Genomic DNA, 18,817 nt, shown 5'->3' on the forward strand with positions numbered 1-18,817 from the left:
TGGACTAGATGACCTCCTGAGGTCCCTTCCAATCCTGATATTCTATGATTCTATGATTCTATGATTCTATGAACAAGGGTGGCACCAGTGCCAAACACAGAGGTAAAATAACCTCTTTATTTCTACTTGACAGTCCCCTGGTTGTATATCCCAGATTGCACAAGCTTTTTCAGCCATCGTGTTGCACTCAGAGGTCATGTTCCACTCATTATCCACTATGACCCTCAAGTCTTTTTCAGTGTCACTGTTTCCCAGCATTGGGTCCCTCATCAGGTAAGGATGGCCAGCATCCCTTCTTCCAAGATGTATACCTTTACACAGAGCTCTATTATAAAACACACATTGCTAAGGCATAGAGGGACTAATTGTATTGCCCAAGGTCACAGAAGGAATCTGTGGAAGAGCCTGGAACTGAAGCCAGTTCTTCTGAGACCCAGGATAACACTTTAACCCCTGATCCATCCTTTCTCTCTGGGAATAATGGCTGAGCAGGGTGAAGCTGCCGGTTAAGCATACTGAGATGACCAGAAACTCAGAGAATTAACCTCCGATGACATCATTAAACAGGAACCCAAGATCATTTCCTTTTCCAGATGATTACACTGAGTTATGCTTTCTCCTGAATCTACTGAGGGACAAATCCATTGGCCAGGGCCCATAAGAGGGTCATAGCAGACAAACAATTCCACATGAGCTCCCAGGATGTCTTTCTCCTTTGTCATTTCCAATTTACCTTCGGCTGTATAAACAGGGGCATAGAGAGTAGAAGTAGGGAAGACTGGGACGTGACTTAAAGACAGTATACAAGCACTTTCACAGGGATAAAATATCAGCCACAAATGGGCTCTTTAATCTAGCAGCGAAAGGTATAACAAGAATCAATGGGTGAAAACTGAAGCCAGACAAATTAAATTTGGAAATGAGGAAAACATTTTTAACAGTGAGGGTATTTAACCAGTGGAAAAAAGAGCCAAGGGAAGTGGTGGATTCTCCTGATACCTCCAGACCAAGACTGGATGCCTTCCTGGAAGATACACTTTAGATGAGCACAAGTTATGCGATAGTCAAGCACAAGTCACTGAGCTCAATACGGGGGCAACTGGGTTAAATTCTGCAGCTTGTGCTATACAGAATGTCAGATTGGATCAGTTGTTATCTAATTTATTTGAACATACCCCCTTCTTTGTGTCTGTCAAACTTCATGCTCCCCCCACCACATAAATATATATACTGATATATGCAGGGGCGAGGCTTCAATTGAATCAGTTTCAGTTTCTTTGTTTTTCATTTGAGGGGTTTTTTGGTACATGAATGAGCCTATAATTCATTGGGATAATAGCAAAAGCAAAACTGTGACTGTGGTTGGTACTTACAATGAAATGTGCACAACATGCCAGAGACAACGGATCCATGAAAAAATGGTTTTAAAATAAAAGGCAGATGTCACACGTCTACACTCATCTATCTCAGATTTCACAACAAGCTAAATTAGACATGCTTTGGTCTTGATATATATAGAGAGAACTGCCCCAACTTACATTCTTTTGGTTAGCCCCCCTTGACCCATCATTTCCCACTAAGCCCTACTCTGTGCTCCTTCACTTCCCCAAACTCTGTCCCCAGGCCAGGCCAGAGCTGGGCTGTGGTAAGAGCTACCCAGTGATCCCAGGCCTCTGTGGCGAGCCCCAGACTCTCCACCTTACCTGGATTATATATCCTGGGGGCAGGAACACAGGCTGGTGGTTTCTCTCGGGCCTTCAAGTTACCTGTCCAGGGGAGATGGAGGGTCTGGGACTCCCCACAGTGGCACTGGTTGCTTGGAAAGCTCTTAGCAAGGCCTGGCTCTGGCTTCCAGCCTGGAGCGGGGACAGAGGCTCAGATAAAAAGCAGAAGCAGGGGGTGGGAACTTGGGGGAAGAGATAGGACAGAGGGAGGGGCCTCGGGGGAAGAGAATTCAGGATGGAATGGGTGGCTGTGGCCCATGTTTTTCATCTCCCGTATCACCAGTGAGGGAGCCAGGTGATTAACTGACCCTTCATTTGATGAACACTCTGATTATTCTCGCACGAAGATGTTTACTTTTCACACTGTACACGATTGGATGAATCAGGGGAGGAACAAGCCGGTAGACATAGCCCAGGAGAATCTGAAGCAAATGAGAAGAACTATTCCCGAATCTGTGTATCAGAGCCAGACCGATCTCTGGTATATAGAAGAGCAGGACAGCACAGAGGTGGGAGACACAGGTGTTCAGGGCCGTAAGGCACTCCATGGGGGATGCAACACTCAGCACTGTTTTGATGATCATCACATAAGAGAGGAAGATGAGCAGCGAGTCCAAACCCATAGTTGAGATTGCAACAGACAAGCCATAGATGTTGTTCACTGTGATATCCGAACAAGCCATTTTCATGACGTCCTGGTGCAGACAATAGGAATGGGAGAGGACATTGGCTCCACAGTATTGGTATCGTTTAAGGAGAAAGGGGAGTGGGAATATTACGGCCACTGATCTTAGCACAAAGACCAGTCCCATCTTCGCTACTCTCTGCAGAGTTAAGATGGAAGTATATCTCAGTGGGTTACAGATTGCAATGAAGCGGTCAAATGACATCAACAAAAGCACAGAGGATTCCATACACTGAAGGGAGTGGATGAAGAAGAGCTGGGCAAAACACGCATCAAGGTTGATGTCCCTAGAATTAAACAAGAATATGCCCAGTATCGTCGGTATGGTGGCTATCAATAAGCCAAGGTCTGTGATTGCCAACATGGAAAGGAAAATGTACATGGGTTCATGGAGGTTTGGATCTGTTTTTATAATGAACAGAATGACTGAATTTCCTACTATTGAAATGGCATACATTAAGCAAAAGGGGATAGAGATCCAGAGATGGACGTCTTCCTGCCCAGGTATTCCGGTGAGAAGGAACACTGCAGAATTTGATTTGGTGTCATTGACAGCTGACATAATGGACTGGGCAGGTCAGAGGAGTTTTGAACTTTCCTTCCTGAAAGGAAAAAAGAACAGGATGATATTTAATGATATTTAATGAGACATCTTTCTGTTCTCAATGGAGGTCTAGAGACTCCCAGGAGCTCAATGAAGATGAGGAAAAACATTGTCTTGGATTTACACCACTGAAAGAAAGATAGGTACTGCCAGACTGGATCAGACCTGCAGTCCATCTAGCACAGTATCCAGTGGCCAGTTCCAGATTCATCAAAGGAAGGTGGAAAAAGTCCTCCAACATGCACCTATGAGATAACCTGCTCCCAGGGAAAATGCCCCCATGACAGCCACTCATTGGCCATATTTTGTGGTGTAAATCAGAAAGGTTTAGAGCCCCTCCAAGACTATTTTTAAAAAAATCCTCCCAACTGTAATTTGATTTTATGGTTAGCCATATAAATTTCCAGTCCCCCTTTAAATCTTGCTAAGGTCTTGGCACCATTGATAGGTCAGGGCTGGTAGTTCCATAGGCTACTTGAACACTGTGTAATTTTACAGTTGTGACCATCCCAGAGACACCTTTTCTGGCCCTCCACTTCTGAGTGTGGTCCATTGTATCATGACATGTTTTAACACATGGGCTGTGCATGGTGAAAACGGTCATTGTATTTATCCCCCCTGCATTGAAGCTATTTATAAATGCATATCTTTTTTATTAAAAAAAAAAGATATCTTTTTTATTTTCTCCACTCCAGAGAGTTGCAGGGGGATTGCATTCATGACCCAGAGTATAAGCTTTAGAAACAGCTTCTTGGCAATGACCAGAAGACGGATTTATGGAACTGTTCACTGAACAAAGAGTTAATAGCACAAACCCGTTGTAAGCACAAACCCATTGTAAACAGTATTTGGAGTATTTCTGAAATACTTTCTAAAGAAAAACCCATTAAGAAATAAAGTTACCGCTGTTTCTTCCTGTAGAGAGTCCAACAACTCTGCTGCTGACTTTCGATATACATGCATGTCCTGAAAGTTTGGTTTGTAATATTTGTCTTACAATAAAAAGATTTGGCATAATATTTACTTTAGCACGCACATGTCAACCCATTCTTTTCCCTCTGATCTTTTTTCAGAGGTGATTTTTCAGGTTAGAGTGGGATTTAAAATGTAGCGTCTGTCATCTGGATTTCTTCAGAACCTGTAAAGATCAGTGTCTCAGCCCTCAATTAGTCGCTTGTCAGCAAACAGAAGTCTAGTAGCTCCTCTGTCCCTGGATTAATAGCTGACTGGTTCTCCACAGGTGATGTTCTGTCAGTCTGTAGCCTCTATCCAGGGTGGTAACAGGCATTGGGATCCGAATGTAAAATATACATTCCCTGAGATCTCACTTTCTAGTACATAGTAACCCCAGCAGCTGTTATTCAGGCATGATGAGAGTTTGCAGGAAGTGGATTTGAAAGTCAAATGCATGAGTATACATGGAAATGGAACTTCATTTTCCACATGAAAGTAGTCCGTTGTTCTCTCCCACTTGCTCTTTGACTATCTATGTCCTGTATTCATAAAATATGTAGCACCCATGACCGGCATTGTGACAGACATGGAGCTGAACTGCCATAATGAATGTATATGTAAAACTGTCATAAATACAAAGGGAAGGGTAAACCCCTTTAAAATCCCTCCTGGCCAGAGGAAAAATCCTCTCACCTGTAAAGGGTTAAGAAACTAAAGGTAACCTCGCTGGCACCTGACCAAAATGACCAATGAGGAGACAAGATACTTTCAAAAGCTGGGAGGAGGGAGAGAAACAAAGGGTCTCTGTCTGTCTGTCGGTATGCTGCTTTGCCAGGGATAGACCAGGAATGGAGTTTTAGAACTTTTAGTAAGTAATCTAGCTAGGCATGTGTTAGATTATGATTTATTTAAATGACTGAGAAAAGAATTGTGCTGAATAGAATAACTATTTCTGTCTGTGTGCCTTTTTTGTAACTTAAGGTTTTGCCTAGAGGGATTCTCTATATTTTGAATCTTATAACCCTGTAAGATATTTACCATCCTGATTTTACAGAGGTGATTCTTTTACTTTTTCTTTAATTAAAATTCTTTTTTTAAGAACCTGATTGCTTTTTCATTGTTCTTAAGATCCAAGGATTTGGGTCTGTGTTCACCTGTACAAATTGGTGAGGATTATTATCAAGCCTCCCCAGGAAAGGGGGTGCAGGGCTTGGGGGGATATTTTGGGGGAAGACGTCTCCAAGTGGGCTCTTTCCCTGTTCTTTGTTTAAACCGCTTGGTGGTGGCAGCATAAGGTTCAAGGACAAGGCAAAGTTTGTATTTTGGGGAAGTTTTTAACCTAAACTGATAAGAATAATCTTAGGGGGTCTTTCATGCAGGTCCCCACATCTCTACCCTAGAGTTCAGATGGGGAAGGAACCTTGACACATGGTAAATATCCTCATTGCAAAAAGAATTATACCTTAGTTCCAGTCTTAATGTGTCTAGCTTCAGCTTTCAGACATTGGATCCTGTTATAACATTCTCTGATAGATTGAAGAGACAATTGTTAAATATTTGTTTCCCAGGCAGGTACTTACAGGCTGTGATCAAGTCACCTTTAACCTTCTCTTCATTAAGCTAAATATATTGCGCTCATTGAGTTTGTCACTATAAGGCAAGTTTTCTAATACTTTAATAATTCTTGTGTCTCTTCTCTGACCGCTTTCCAAAGAATCAACTTCCTTCCTGAACTGTAGACACCAGAACTGGAAACAATATTCCAGCTGGAAAAAAGCTATTGTAGTGCCCATCTTTAAAAAAAGGGAAGAAGGAGAATCCTGGGAACTACAGGCCAGTCAGCCTCACCTCAGTCCCTGGGAAAATCATGGAGCACATCCTCAAGAAATCAATTCTGAAGCACTTAGAGGAGAGGAAAGTGATCAGGAAAAGTCAGCATAGATTCACCAAGGGCAAGTCATGCCTGACTAATCTAATTGTCTTCTATAATGAGATAACTGGCTCTGTGGATGAGGGGAAAACAGTGGACATGTTGTTGCTTGACGTTAGCAAAGCTTTTGACATGGTCTCCCACAGTATTCTTGCCAGCAAGTTAAAGAAGTATGGGTTGAATGAATGGACTATAAGGTGGATAGAAAGCTGGCTAGATTGTCTGGCTTAACGGGTAGTCATCAATGGCTCCATATTTAGTTGGCAGCTGGTATCACACGGAGTGCCCTAAGGGTTGTCCTGAGTCTGGTTTTGTTCAATATCTTCATTAACGATCTGGAAGATGGCATGGATTGCACCTTTGCAAGTTTGCAGATGGGAAGAGTGGTAGATACGCTTGAGGGTAGGGATAGGATACAGAGGGACCTAGACAAATTAGAGGTTTGGGCCAAAAGAAATCTGATGAGGTTCAACAAGAACAAGTGCAGAGTCCTGCACTTAGGACGGAAGAATCCCATGCACCGCTACAGACTGACTGGCTCAGCAGCAGTTCTGCAGAAACAGATCTAGGGGTTACAGTGGATGAGAAGCTGGATATGAGTCAACAGTGTGCCCTTGTTGCCAAGAAGGCCAATGGCATTTTGGGATGTATATGTAGGGGCATTGCCAGCAGATTGAGGGACCTGATCATTCCCCTCTATTCAACATTGATGAGGCTTCATCTAGAGTACTGTGTCCAGTTTTGGGTCCCACACTACAAGAAGGATGTGAAAAAATTGGAAAGTGTCCAGTGGAGGGCAACAAATATGATTAGGGGACTGGAACACATGACTTATGAGGAGAGGATGAGGGAACTGGTATTGTTTAATCTGTGGAAGAGAAGAATGAGGGGGGATTTGATAGCTGCTTTCAACTACCTGAAAGGTGGTTCCAAAGAGGACGGCTCTAGACTGTTCTCAGTGGTAGCAGATGACAGAATGAGGAGTAATTGTCTCAAGTTGCAGTGGGGGAGGTTTAGGTTGGATTATAGGAAAATCTTTTTCACTAGGAGGGTGGTGAAGCACTGGAATGGGTTACCTAGGGAGGTGGTGGAATCTCTTTCCTTTGAGGTTTTTAAGATCAGACTTGACAAAGCCCTGGCTGGGATGATTTAGTTGGGGATTGGTCCTGTTTTGAGCAGGGGGTTGGACTAGATGACCTCCTGAGGTCCCTTCCAATCCTGATATTCTATGATTCTATGATTCTATGATTCTATGAACAAGGGTGGCACCAGTGCCAAACACAGAGGTAAAATAACCTCTTTATTTCTACTTGACAGTCCCCTGGTTGTATATCCCAGATTGCACAAGCTTTTTCAGCCATCGTGTTGCACTCAGAGGTCATGTTCCACTCATTATCCACTATGACCCTCAAGTCTTTTTCAGTGTCACTGTTTCCCAGCATTGGGTCCCTCATCAGGTAAGGATGGCCAGCATCCCTTCTTCCAAGATGTATACCTTTACACAGAGCTCTATTATAAAACACACATTGCTAAGGCATAGAGGGACTAATTGTATTGCCCAAGGTCACAGAAGGAATCTGTGGAAGAGCCTGGAACTGAAGCCAGTTCTTCTGAGACCCAGGATAACACTTTAACCCCTGATCCATCCTTTCTCTCTGGGAATAATGGCTGAGCAGGGTGAAGCTGCCGGTTAAGCATACTGAGATGACCAGAAACTCAGAGAATTAACCTCCGATGACATCATTAAACAGGAACCCAAGATCATTTCCTTTTCCAGATGATTACACTGAGTTATGCTTTCTCCTGAATCTACTGAGGGACAAATCCATTGGCCAGGGCCCATAAGAGGGTCATAGCAGACAAACAATTCCACATGAGCTCCCAGGATGTCTTTCTCCTTTGTCATTTCCAATTTACCTTCGGCTGTATAAACAGGGGCATAGAGAGTAGAAGTAGGGAAGACTGGGACGTGACTTAAAGACAGTATACAAGCACTTTCACAGGGATAAAATATCAGCCACAAATGGGCTCTTTAATCTAGCAGCGAAAGGTATAACAAGAATCAATGGGTGAAAACTGAAGCCAGACAAATTAAATTTGGAAATGAGGAAAACATTTTTAACAGTGAGGGTATTTAACCAGTGGAAAAAAGAGCCAAGGGAAGTGGTGGATTCTCCTGATACCTCCAGACCAAGACTGGATGCCTTCCTGGAAGATACACTTTAGATGAGCACAAGTTATGCGATAGTCAAGCACAAGTCACTGAGCTCAATACGGGGGCAACTGGGTTAAATTCTGCAGCTTGTGCTATACAGAATGTCAGATTGGATCAGTTGTTATCTAATTTATTTGAACATACCCCCTTCTTTGTGTCTGTCAAACTTCATGCTCCCCCCACCACATAAATATATATACTGATATATGCAGGGGCGAGGCTTCAATTGAATCAGTTTCAGTTTCTTTGTTTTTCATTTGAGGGGTTTTTTGGTACATGAATGAGCCTATAATTCATTGGGATAATAGCAAAAGCAAAACTGTGACTGTGGTTGGTACTTACAATGAAATGTGCACAACATGCCAGAGACAACGGATCCATGAAAAAATGGTTTTAAAATAAAAGGCAGATGTCACACGTCTACACTCATCTATCTCAGATTTCACAACAAGCTAAATTAGACATGCTTTGGTCTTGATATATATAGAGAGAACTGCCCCAACTTACATTCTTTTGGTTAGCCCCCCTTGACCCATCATTTCCCACTAAGCCCTACTCTGTGCTCCTTCACTTCCCCAAACTCTGTCCCCAGGCCAGGCCAGAGCTGGGCTGTGGTAAGAGCTACCCAGTGATCCCAGGCCTCTGTGGCGAGCCCCAGACTCTCCACCTTACCTGGATTATATATCCTGGGGGCAGGAACACAGGCTGGTGGTTTCTCTCGGGCCTTCAAGTTACCTGTCCAGGGGAGATGGAGGGTCTGGGACTCCCCACAGTGGCACTGGTTGCTTGGAAAGCTCTTAGCAAGGCCTGGCTCTGGCTTCCAGCCTGGAGCGGGGACAGAGGCTCAGATAAAAAGCAGAAGCAGGGGGTGGGAACTTGGGGGAAGAGATAGGACAGAGGGAGGGGCCTCGGGGGAAGAGAATTCAGGATGGAATGGGTGGCTGTGGCCCATGTTTTTCATCTCCCGTATCACCAGTGAGGGAGCCAGGTGATTAACTGACCCTTCATTTGATGAACACTCTGATTATTCTCGCACGAAGATGTTTACTTTTCACACTGTACACGATTGGATGAATCAGGGGAGGAACAAGCCGGTAGACATAGCCCAGGAGAATCTGAAGCAAATGAGAAGAACTATTCCCGAATCTGTGTATCAGAGCCAGACCGATCTCTGGTATATAGAAGAGCAGGACAGCACAGAGGTGGGAGACACAGGTGTTCAGGGCCGTAAGGCACTCCATGGGGGATGCAACACTCAGCACTGTTTTGATGATCATCACATAAGAGAGGAAGATGAGCAGCGAGTCCAAACCCATAGTTGAGATTGCAACAGACAAGCCATAGATGTTGTTCACTGTGATATCCGAACAAGCCATTTTCATGACGTCCTGGTGCAGACAATAGGAATGGGAGAGGACATTGGCTCCACAGTATTGGTATCGTTTAAGGAGAAAGGGGAGTGGGAATATTACGGCCACTGATCTTAGCACAAAGACCAGTCCCATCTTCGCTACTCTCTGCAGAGTTAAGATGGAAGTATATCTCAGTGGGTTACAGATTGCAATGAAGCGGTCAAATGACATCAACAAAAGCACAGAGGATTCCATACACTGAAGGGAGTGGATGAAGAAGAGCTGGGCAAAACACGCATCAAGGTTGATGTCCCTAGAATTAAACAAGAATATGCCCAGTATCGTCGGTATGGTGGCTATCAATAAGCCAAGGTCTGTGATTGCCAACATGGAAAGGAAAATGTACATGGGTTCATGGAGGTTTGGATCTGTTTTTATAATGAACAGAATGACTGAATTTCCTACTATTGAAATGGCATACATTAAGCAAAAGGGGATAGAGATCCAGAGATGGACGTCTTCCTGCCCAGGTATTCCGGTGAGAAGGAACACTGCAGAATTTGATTTGGTGTCATTGACAGCTGACATAATGGACTGGGCAGGTCAGAGGAGTTTTGAACTTTCCTTCCTGAAAGGAAAAAAGAACAGGATGATATTTAATGATATTTAATGAGACATCTTTCTGTTCTCAATGGAGGTCTAGAGACTCCCAGGAGCTCAATGAAGATGAGGAAAAACATTGTCTTGGATTTACACCACTGAAAGAAAGATAGGTACTGCCAGACTGGATCAGACCTGCAGTCCATCTAGCACAGTATCCAGTGGCCAGTTCCAGATTCATCAAAGGAAGGTGGAAAAAGTCCTCCAACATGCACCTATGAGATAACCTGCTCCCAGGGAAAATGCCCCCATGACAGCCACTCATTGGCCATATTTTGTGGTGTAAATCAGAAAGGTTTAGAGCCCCTCCAAGACTATTTTTAAAAAAATCCTCCCAACTGTAATTTGATTTTATGGTTAGCCATATAAATTTCCAGTCCCCCTTTAAATCTTGCTAAGGTCTTGGCACCATTGATAGGTCAGGGCTGGTAGTTCCATAGGCTACTTGAACACTGTGTAATTTTACAGTTGTGACCATCCCAGAGACACCTTTTCTGGCCCTCCACTTCTGAGTGTGGTCCATTGTATCATGACATGTTTTAACACATGGGCTGTGCATGGTGAAAACGGTCATTGTATTTATCCCCCCTGCATTGAAGCTATTTATAAATGCATATCTTTTTTATTAAAAAAAAAAGATATCTTTTTTATTTTCTCCACTCCAGAGAGTTGCAGGGGGATTGCATTCATGACCCAGAGTATAAGCTTTAGAAACAGCTTCTTGGCAATGACCAGAAGACGGATTTATGGAACTGTTCACTGAACAAAGAGTTAATAGCACAAACCCGTTGTAAGCACAAACCCATTGTAAACAGTATTTGGAGTATTTCTGAAATACTTTCTAAAGAAAAACCCATTAAGAAATAAAGTTACCGCTGTTTCTTCCTGTAGAGAGTCCAACAACTCTGCTGCTGACTTTCGATATACATGCATGTCCTGAAAGTTTGGTTTGTAATATTTGTCTTACAATAAAAAGATTTGGCATAATATTTACTTTAGCACGCACATGTCAACCCATTCTTTTCCCTCTGATCTTTTTTCAGAGGTGATTTTTCAGGTTAGAGTGGGATTTAAAATGTAGCGTCTGTCATCTGGATTTCTTCAGAACCTGTAAAGATCAGTGTCTCAGCCCTCAATTAGTCGCTTGTCAGCAAACAGAAGTCTAGTAGCTCCTCTGTCCCTGGATTAATAGCTGACTGGTTCTCCACAGGTGATGTTCTGTCAGTCTGTAGCCTCTATCCAGGGTGGTAACAGGCATTGGGATCCGAATGTAAAATATACATTCCCTGAGATCTCACTTTCTAGTACATAGTAACCCCAGCAGCTGTTATTCAGGCATGATGAGAGTTTGCAGGAAGTGGATTTGAAAGTCAAATGCATGAGTATACATGGAAATGGAACTTCATTTTCCACATGAAAGTAGTCCGTTGTTCTCTCCCACTTGCTCTTTGACTATCTATGTCCTGTATTCATAAAATATGTAGCACCCATGACCGGCATTGTGACAGACATGGAGCTGAACTGCCATAATGAATGTATATGTAAAACTGTCATAAATACAAAGGGAAGGGTAAACCCCTTTAAAATCCCTCCTGGCCAGAGGAAAAATCCTCTCACCTGTAAAGGGTTAAGAAACTAAAGGTAACCTCGCTGGCACCTGACCAAAATGACCAATGAGGAGACAAGATACTTTCAAAAGCTGGGAGGAGGGAGAGAAACAAAGGGTCTCTGTCTGTCTGTCGGTATGCTGCTTTGCCAGGGATAGACCAGGAATGGAGTTTTAGAACTTTTAGTAAGTAATCTAGCTAGGCATGTGTTAGATTATGATTTATTTAAATGACTGAGAAAAGAATTGTGCTGAATAGAATAACTATTTCTGTCTGTGTGCCTTTTTTGTAACTTAAGGTTTTGCCTAGAGGGATTCTCTATATTTTGAATCTTATAACCCTGTAAGATATTTACCATCCTGATTTTACAGAGGTGATTCTTTTACTTTTTCTTTAATTAAAATTCTTTTTTTAAGAACCTGATTGCTTTTTCATTGTTCTTAAGATCCAAGGATTTGGGTCTGTGTTCACCTGTACAAATTGGTGAGGATTATTATCAAGCCTCCCCAGGAAAGGGGGTGCAGGGCTTGGGGGGATATTTTGGGGGAAGACGTCTCCAAGTGGGCTCTTTCCCTGTTCTTTGTTTAAACCGCTTGGTGGTGGCAGCATAAGGTTCAAGGACAAGGCAAAGTTTGTATTTTGGGGAAGTTTTTAACCTAAACTGATAAGAATAATCTTAGGGGGTCTTTCATGCAGGTCCCCACATCTCTACCCTAGAGTTCAGATGGGGAAGGAACCTTGACACATGGTAAATATCCTCATTGCAAAAAGAATTATACCTTAGTTCCAGTCTTAATGTGTCTAGCTTCAGCTTTCAGACATTGGATCCTGTTATAACATTCTCTGATAGATTGAAGAGACAATTGTTAAATATTTGTTTCCCAGGCAGGTACTTACAGGCTGTGATCAAGTCACCTTTAACCTTCTCTTCATTAAGCTAAATATATTGCGCTCATTGAGTTTGTCACTATAAGGCAAGTTTTCTAATACTTTAATAATTCTTGTGTCTCTTCTCTGACCGCTTTCCAAAGAATCAACTTCCTTCCTGAACTGTAGACACCAGAACTGGAAACAATATTCCAGCTGGAAAAAAGCTATTGTAGTGCCCATCTTTAAAAAAAGGGAAGAAGGAGAATCCTGGGAACTACAGGCCAGTCAGCCTCACCTCAGTCCCTGGGAAAATCATGGAGCACATCCTCAAGAAATCAATTCTGAAGCACTTAGAGGAGAGGAAAGTGATCAGGAAAAGTCAGCATAGATTCACCAAGGGCAAGTCATGCCTGACTAATCTAATTGTCTTCTATAATGAGATAACTGGCTCTGTGGATGAGGGGAAAACAGTGGACATGTTGTTGCTTGACGTTAGCAAAGCTTTTGACATGGTCTCCCACAGTATTCTTGCCAGCAAGTTAAAGAAGTATGGGTTGAATGAATGGACTATAAGGTGGATAGAAAGCTGGCTAGATTGTCTGGCTTAACGGGTAGTCATCAATGGCTCCATATTTAGTTGGCAGCTGGTATCACACGGAGTGCCCTAAGGGTTGTCCTGAGTCTGGTTTTGTTCAATATCTTCATTAACGATCTGGAAGATGGCATGGATTGCACCTTTGCAAGTTTGCAGATGGGAAGAGTGGTAGATACGCTTGAGGGTAGGGATAGGATACAGAGGGACCTAGACAAATTAGAGGTTTGGGCCAAAAGAAATCTGATGAGGTTCAACAAGAACAAGTGCAGAGTCCTGCACTTAGGACGGAAGAATCCCATGCACCGCTACAGACTGACTGGCTCAGCAGCAGTTCTGCAGAAACAGATCTAGGGGTTACAGTGGATGAGAAGCTGGATATGAGTCAACAGTGTGCCCTTGTTGCCAAGAAGGCCAATGGCATTTTGGGATGTATATGTAGGGGCATTGCCAGCAGATTGAGGGACCTGATCATTCCCCTCTATTCAACATTGATGAGGCTTCATCTAGAGTACTGTGTCCAGTTTTGGGTCCCACACTACAAGAAGGATGTGAAAAAATTGGAAAGTGTCCAGTGGAGGGCAACAAATATGATTAGGGGACTGGAACACATGACTTATGAGGAGAGGATGAGGGAACTGGTATTGTTTAATCTGTGGAAGAGAAGAATGAGGGGGGATTTGATAGCTGCTTTCAACTACCTGAAAGGTGGTTCCAAAGAGGACGGCTCTAGACTGTTCTCAGTGGTAGCAGATGACAGAATGAGGAGTAATTGTCTCAAGTTGCAGTGGGGGAGGTTTAGGTTGGATTATAGGAAAATCTTTTTCACTAGGAGGGTGGTGAAGCACTGGAATGGGTTACCTAGGGAGGTGGTGGAATCTCTTTCCTTTGAGGTTTTTAAGATCAGACTTGACAAAGCCCTGGCTGGGATGATTTAGTTGGGGATTGGTCCTGTTTTGAGCAGGGGGTTGGACTAGATGACCTCCTGAGGTCCCTTCCAATCCTGATATTCTATGATTCTATGATTCTATGATTCTATGAACAAGGGTGGCACCAGTGCCAAACACAGAGGTAAAATAACCTCTTTATTTCTACTTGACAGTCCCCTGGTTGTATATCCCAGATTGCACAAGCTTTTTCAGCCATCGTGTTGCACTCAGAGGTCATGTTCCACTCATTATCCACTATGACCCTCAAGTCTTTTTCAGTGTCACTGTTTCCCAGCATTGGGTCCCTCATCAGGTAAGGATGGCCAGCATCCCTTCTTCCAAGATGTATACCTTTACACAGAGCTCTATTATAAAACACACATTGCTAAGGCATAGAGGGACTAATTGTATTGCCCAAGGTCACAGAAGGAATCTGTGGAAGAGCCTGGAACTGAAGCCAGTTCTTCTGAGACCCAGGATAACACTTTAACCCCTGATCCATCCTTTCTCTCTGGGAATAATGGCTGAGCAGGGTGAAGCTGCCGGTTAAGCATACTGAGATGACCAGAAACTCAGAGAATTAACCTCCGATGACATCATTAAACAGGAACCCAAGATCATTTCCTTTTCCAGATGATTACACTGAGTTATGCTTTCTCCTGAATCTACTGAGGGACAAATCCATTGGCCAGGGCCCATAAGAGGGTCATAGCAGACAAACAATTCCACATGAGCTCCCAGGATGTCTTTCTCCTTTGTCATTTCCAATTTACCTTCGGCTGTATAAACAGGGGCATAGAGAGTAGAAGTAGGGAAGACTGGGACGTGACTTAAAGACAGTATACAAGCACTTTCACAGGGATAAAATATCAGCCACAAATGGGCTCTTTAATCTAGCAGCGAAAGGTATAACAAGAATCAATGGGTGAAAACTGAAGCCAGACAAATTAAATTTGGAAATGAGGAAAACATTTTTAACAGTGAGGGTATTTAACCAGTGGAAAAAAGAGCCAAGGGAAGTGGTGGATTCTCCTGATACCTCCAGACCAAGACTGGATGCCTTCCTGGAAGATACACTTTAGATGAGCACAAGTTATGCGATAGTCAAGCACAAGTCACTGAGCTCAATACGGGGGCAACTGGGTTAAATTCTGCAGCTTGTGCTATACAGAATGTCAGATTGGATCAGTTGTTATCTAATTTATTTGAACATACCCCCTTCTTTGTGTCTGTCAAACTTCATGCTCCCCCCACCACATAAATATATATACTGATATATGCAGGGGCGAGGCTTCAATTGAATCAGTTTCAGTTTCTTTGTTTTTCATTTGAGGGGTTTTTTGGTACATGAATGAGCCTATAATTCATTGGGATAATAGCAAAAGCAAAACTGTGACTGTGGTTGGTACTTACAATGAAATGTGCACAACATGCCAGAGACAACGGATCCATGAAAAAATGGTTTTAAAATAAAAGGCAGATGTCACACGTCTACACTCATCTATCTCAGATTTCACAACAAGCTAAATTAGACATGCTTTGGTCTTGATATATATAGAGAGAACTGCCCCAACTTACATTCTTTTGGTTAGCCCCCCTTGACCCATCATTTCCCACTAAGCCCTACTCTGTGCTCCTTCACTTCCCCAAACTCTGTCCCCAGGCCAGGCCAGAGCTGGGCTGTGGTAAGAGCTACCCAGTGATCCCAGGCCTCTGTGGCGAGCCCCAGACTCTCCACCTTACCTGGATTATATATCCTGGGGGCAGGAACACAGGCTGGTGGTTTCTCTCGGGCCTTCAAGTTACCTGTCCAGGGGAGATGGAGGGTCTGGGACTCCCCACAGTGGCACTGGTTGCTTGGAAAGCTCTTAGCAAGGCCTGGCTCTGGCTTCCAGCCTGGAGCGGGGACAGAGGCTCAGATAAAAAGCAGAAGCAGGGGGTGGGAACTTGGGGGAAGAGATAGGACAGAGGGAGGGGCCTCGGGGGAAGAGAATTCAGGATGGAATGGGTGGCTGTGGCCCATGTTTTTCATCTCCCGTATCACCAGTGAGGGAGCCAGGTGATTAACTGACCCTTCATTTGATGAACACTCTGATTATTCTCGCACGAAGATGTTTACTTTTCACACTGTACACGATTGGATGAATCAGGGGAGGAACAAGCCGGTAGACATAGCCCAGGAGAATCTGAAGCAAATGAGAAGAACTATTCCCGAATCTGTGTATCAGAGCCAGACCGATCTCTGGTATATAGAAGAGCAGGACAGCACAGAGGTGGGAGACACAGGTGTTCAGGGCCGTAAGGCACTCCATGGGGGATGCAACACTCAGCACTGTTTTGATGATCATCACATAAGAGAGGAAGATGAGCAGCGAGTCCAAACCCATAGTTGAGATTGCAACAGACAAGCCATAGATGTTGTTCACTGTGATATCCGAACAAGCCATTTTCATGACGTCCTGGTGCAGACAATAGGAATGGGAGAGGACATTGGCTCCACAGTATTGGTATCGTTTAAGGAGAAAGGGGAGTGGGAATATTACGGCCACTGATCTTAGCACAAAGACCAGTCCCATCTTCGCTACTCTCTGCAGAGTTAAGATGGAAGTATATCTCAGTGGGTTACAGATTGCAATGAAGCGGTCAAATGACATCAACAAAAGCACAGAGGATTCCATACACTGAAGGGAGTGGATGAAGAAGAGCTGGGCAAAACACGCATCAAGGTTGATGTCCCTAGAATTAAACAAGAATATGCCCAGTATCGTCGGTATGGTGGCTATCAATAAGCCAAGGTCTGTGATTGCCAACATGGAAAGGAAAATGTACATGGGTTCATGGAGGTTTGGATCTGTTTTTATAATGAACAGAATGACTGAATTTCCTACTATTGAAATGGCATACATTAAGCAAAAGGGGATAGAGATCCAGAGATGGACGTCTTCCTGCCCAGGTATTCCGGTGAGAAGGAACACTGCAGAATTTGATTTGGTGTCATTGACAGCTGACATAATGGACTGGGCAGGTCAGAGGAGTTTTGAACTTTCCTTCCTGAAAGGAAAAAAGAACAGGATGATATTTAATGATATTTAATGAGACATCTTTCTGTTCTCAATGGAGGTCTAGAGACTCCCAGGAGCTCAATGAAGATGAGGAAAAACATTGTCTTGGATTTACACCACTGAAAGAAAGATAGGTACTGCCAGACTGGATCAGACCTGCAGTCCATCTAGCACAGTATCCAGTGGCCAGTTCCAGATTCATCAAAGGAAGGTGGAAAAAGTCCTCCAACATGCACCTATGAGATAACCTGCTCCCAGGGAAAATGCCCCCATGACAGCCACTCATTGGCCATATTTTGTGGTGTAAATCAGAAAGGTTTAGAGCCCCTCCAAGACTATTTTTAAAAAAATCCTCCCAACTGTAATTTGATTTTATGGTTAGCCATATAAATTTCCAGTCCCCCTTTAAATCTTGCTAAGGTCTTGGCACCATTGATAGGTCAGGGCTGGTAGTTCCATAGGCTACTTGAACACTGTGTAATTTTACAGTTGTGACCATCCCAGAGACACCTTTTCTGGCCCTCCACTTCTGAGTGTGGTCCATTGTATCATGACATGTTTTAACACATGGGCTGTGCATGGTGAAAACGGTCATTGTATTTATCCCCCCTGCATTGAAGCTATTTATAAATGCATATCTTTTTTATTAAAAAAAAAAGATATCTTTTTTATTTTCTCCACTCCAGAGAGTTGCAGGGGGATTGCATTCATGACCCAGAGTATAAGCTTTAGAAACAGCTTCTTGGCAATGACCAGAAGACGGATTTATGGAACTGTTCACTGAACAAAGAGTTAATAGCACAAACCCGTTGTAAGCACAAACCCATTGTAAACAGTATTTGGAGTATTTCTGAAATACTTTCTAAAGAAAAACCCATTAAGAAATAAAGTTACCGCTGTTTCTTCCTGTAGAGAGTCCAACAACTCTGCTGCTGACTTTCGATATACATGCATGTCCTGAAAGTTTGGTTTGTAATATTTGTCTTACAATAAAAAGATTTGGCATAATATTTACTTTAGCACGCACATGTCAACCCATTCTTTTCCCTCTGATCTTTTTTCAGAGGTGATTTTTCAGGTTAGAGTGGGATTTAAAATGTAGCGTCTGTCATCTGGATTTCTTCAGAACCTGTAAAGATCAGTGTCTCAGCCCTCAATTAGTCGCTTGTCAGCAAACAGAAGTCTAGTAGCTCCTCTGTCCCTGGATTAATAGCTGACTGGTTCTCCACAGGTGATGTTCTGTCAGTCTGTAGCCTCTATCCAGGGTGGTAACAGGCATTGGGATCCGAATGTAAAATATACATTCCCTGAGATCTCACTTTCTAGTACATAGTAACCCCAGCAGCTGTTATTCAGGCATGATGAGAGTTTGCAGGAAGTGGATTTGAAAGTCAAATGCATGAGTATACATGGAAATGGAACTTCATTTTCCACATGAAAGTAGTCCGTTGTTCTCTCCCACTTGCTCTTTGACTATCTATGTCCTGTATTCATAAAATATGTAGCACCCATGACCGGCATTGTGACAGACATGGAGCTGAACTGCCATAATGAATGTATATGTAAAACTGTCATAAATACAAAGGGAAGGGTAAACCCCTTTAAAATCCCTCCTGGCCAGAGGAAAAATCCT

The 18,817-nt window shown here is 43.2% G+C and overlaps 3 protein-coding genes across 3 annotated transcripts; all 3 read right to left on the minus strand.

The window, feature by feature from the left end:
- Window positions 1–2,035: 2,035 nt before the first annotated feature.
- LOC140896218 (olfactory receptor 51G2-like) lies at window positions 2,036–2,971 on the minus strand. Its single transcript, XM_073307687.1, has one exon. It carries the CDS (start codon window positions 2,969–2,971, stop codon window positions 2,036–2,038), a length of 936 nt encoding a protein of 311 aa, XP_073163788.1.
- Window positions 2,972–9,116: 6,145 nt separating this feature from the next.
- Window positions 9,117–10,052, minus strand: LOC144929486 (olfactory receptor 51G2-like). Its single transcript, XM_078848968.1, has one exon. It carries the CDS (start codon window positions 10,050–10,052, stop codon window positions 9,117–9,119), a length of 936 nt encoding a protein of 311 aa, XP_078705094.1.
- A 6,145-nt stretch (window positions 10,053–16,197) lies between these two features.
- Window positions 16,198–17,133, minus strand: LOC144929487 (olfactory receptor 51G2-like). The gene has a single exon (XM_078848976.1). The coding sequence runs from the start codon at window positions 17,131–17,133 to the stop codon at window positions 16,198–16,200; it is 936 nt and encodes a 311-aa protein (XP_078705102.1).
- Between the last annotated feature and the right edge of the window lie 1,684 nt (window positions 17,134–18,817).

This window comes from Lepidochelys kempii, chromosome 1 (assembly GCF_965140285.1).
Source record: "Lepidochelys kempii isolate rLepKem1 chromosome 1, rLepKem1.hap1, whole genome shotgun sequence".
Lineage (NCBI taxonomy): Eukaryota > Metazoa > Chordata > Testudines > Cheloniidae > Lepidochelys > Lepidochelys kempii.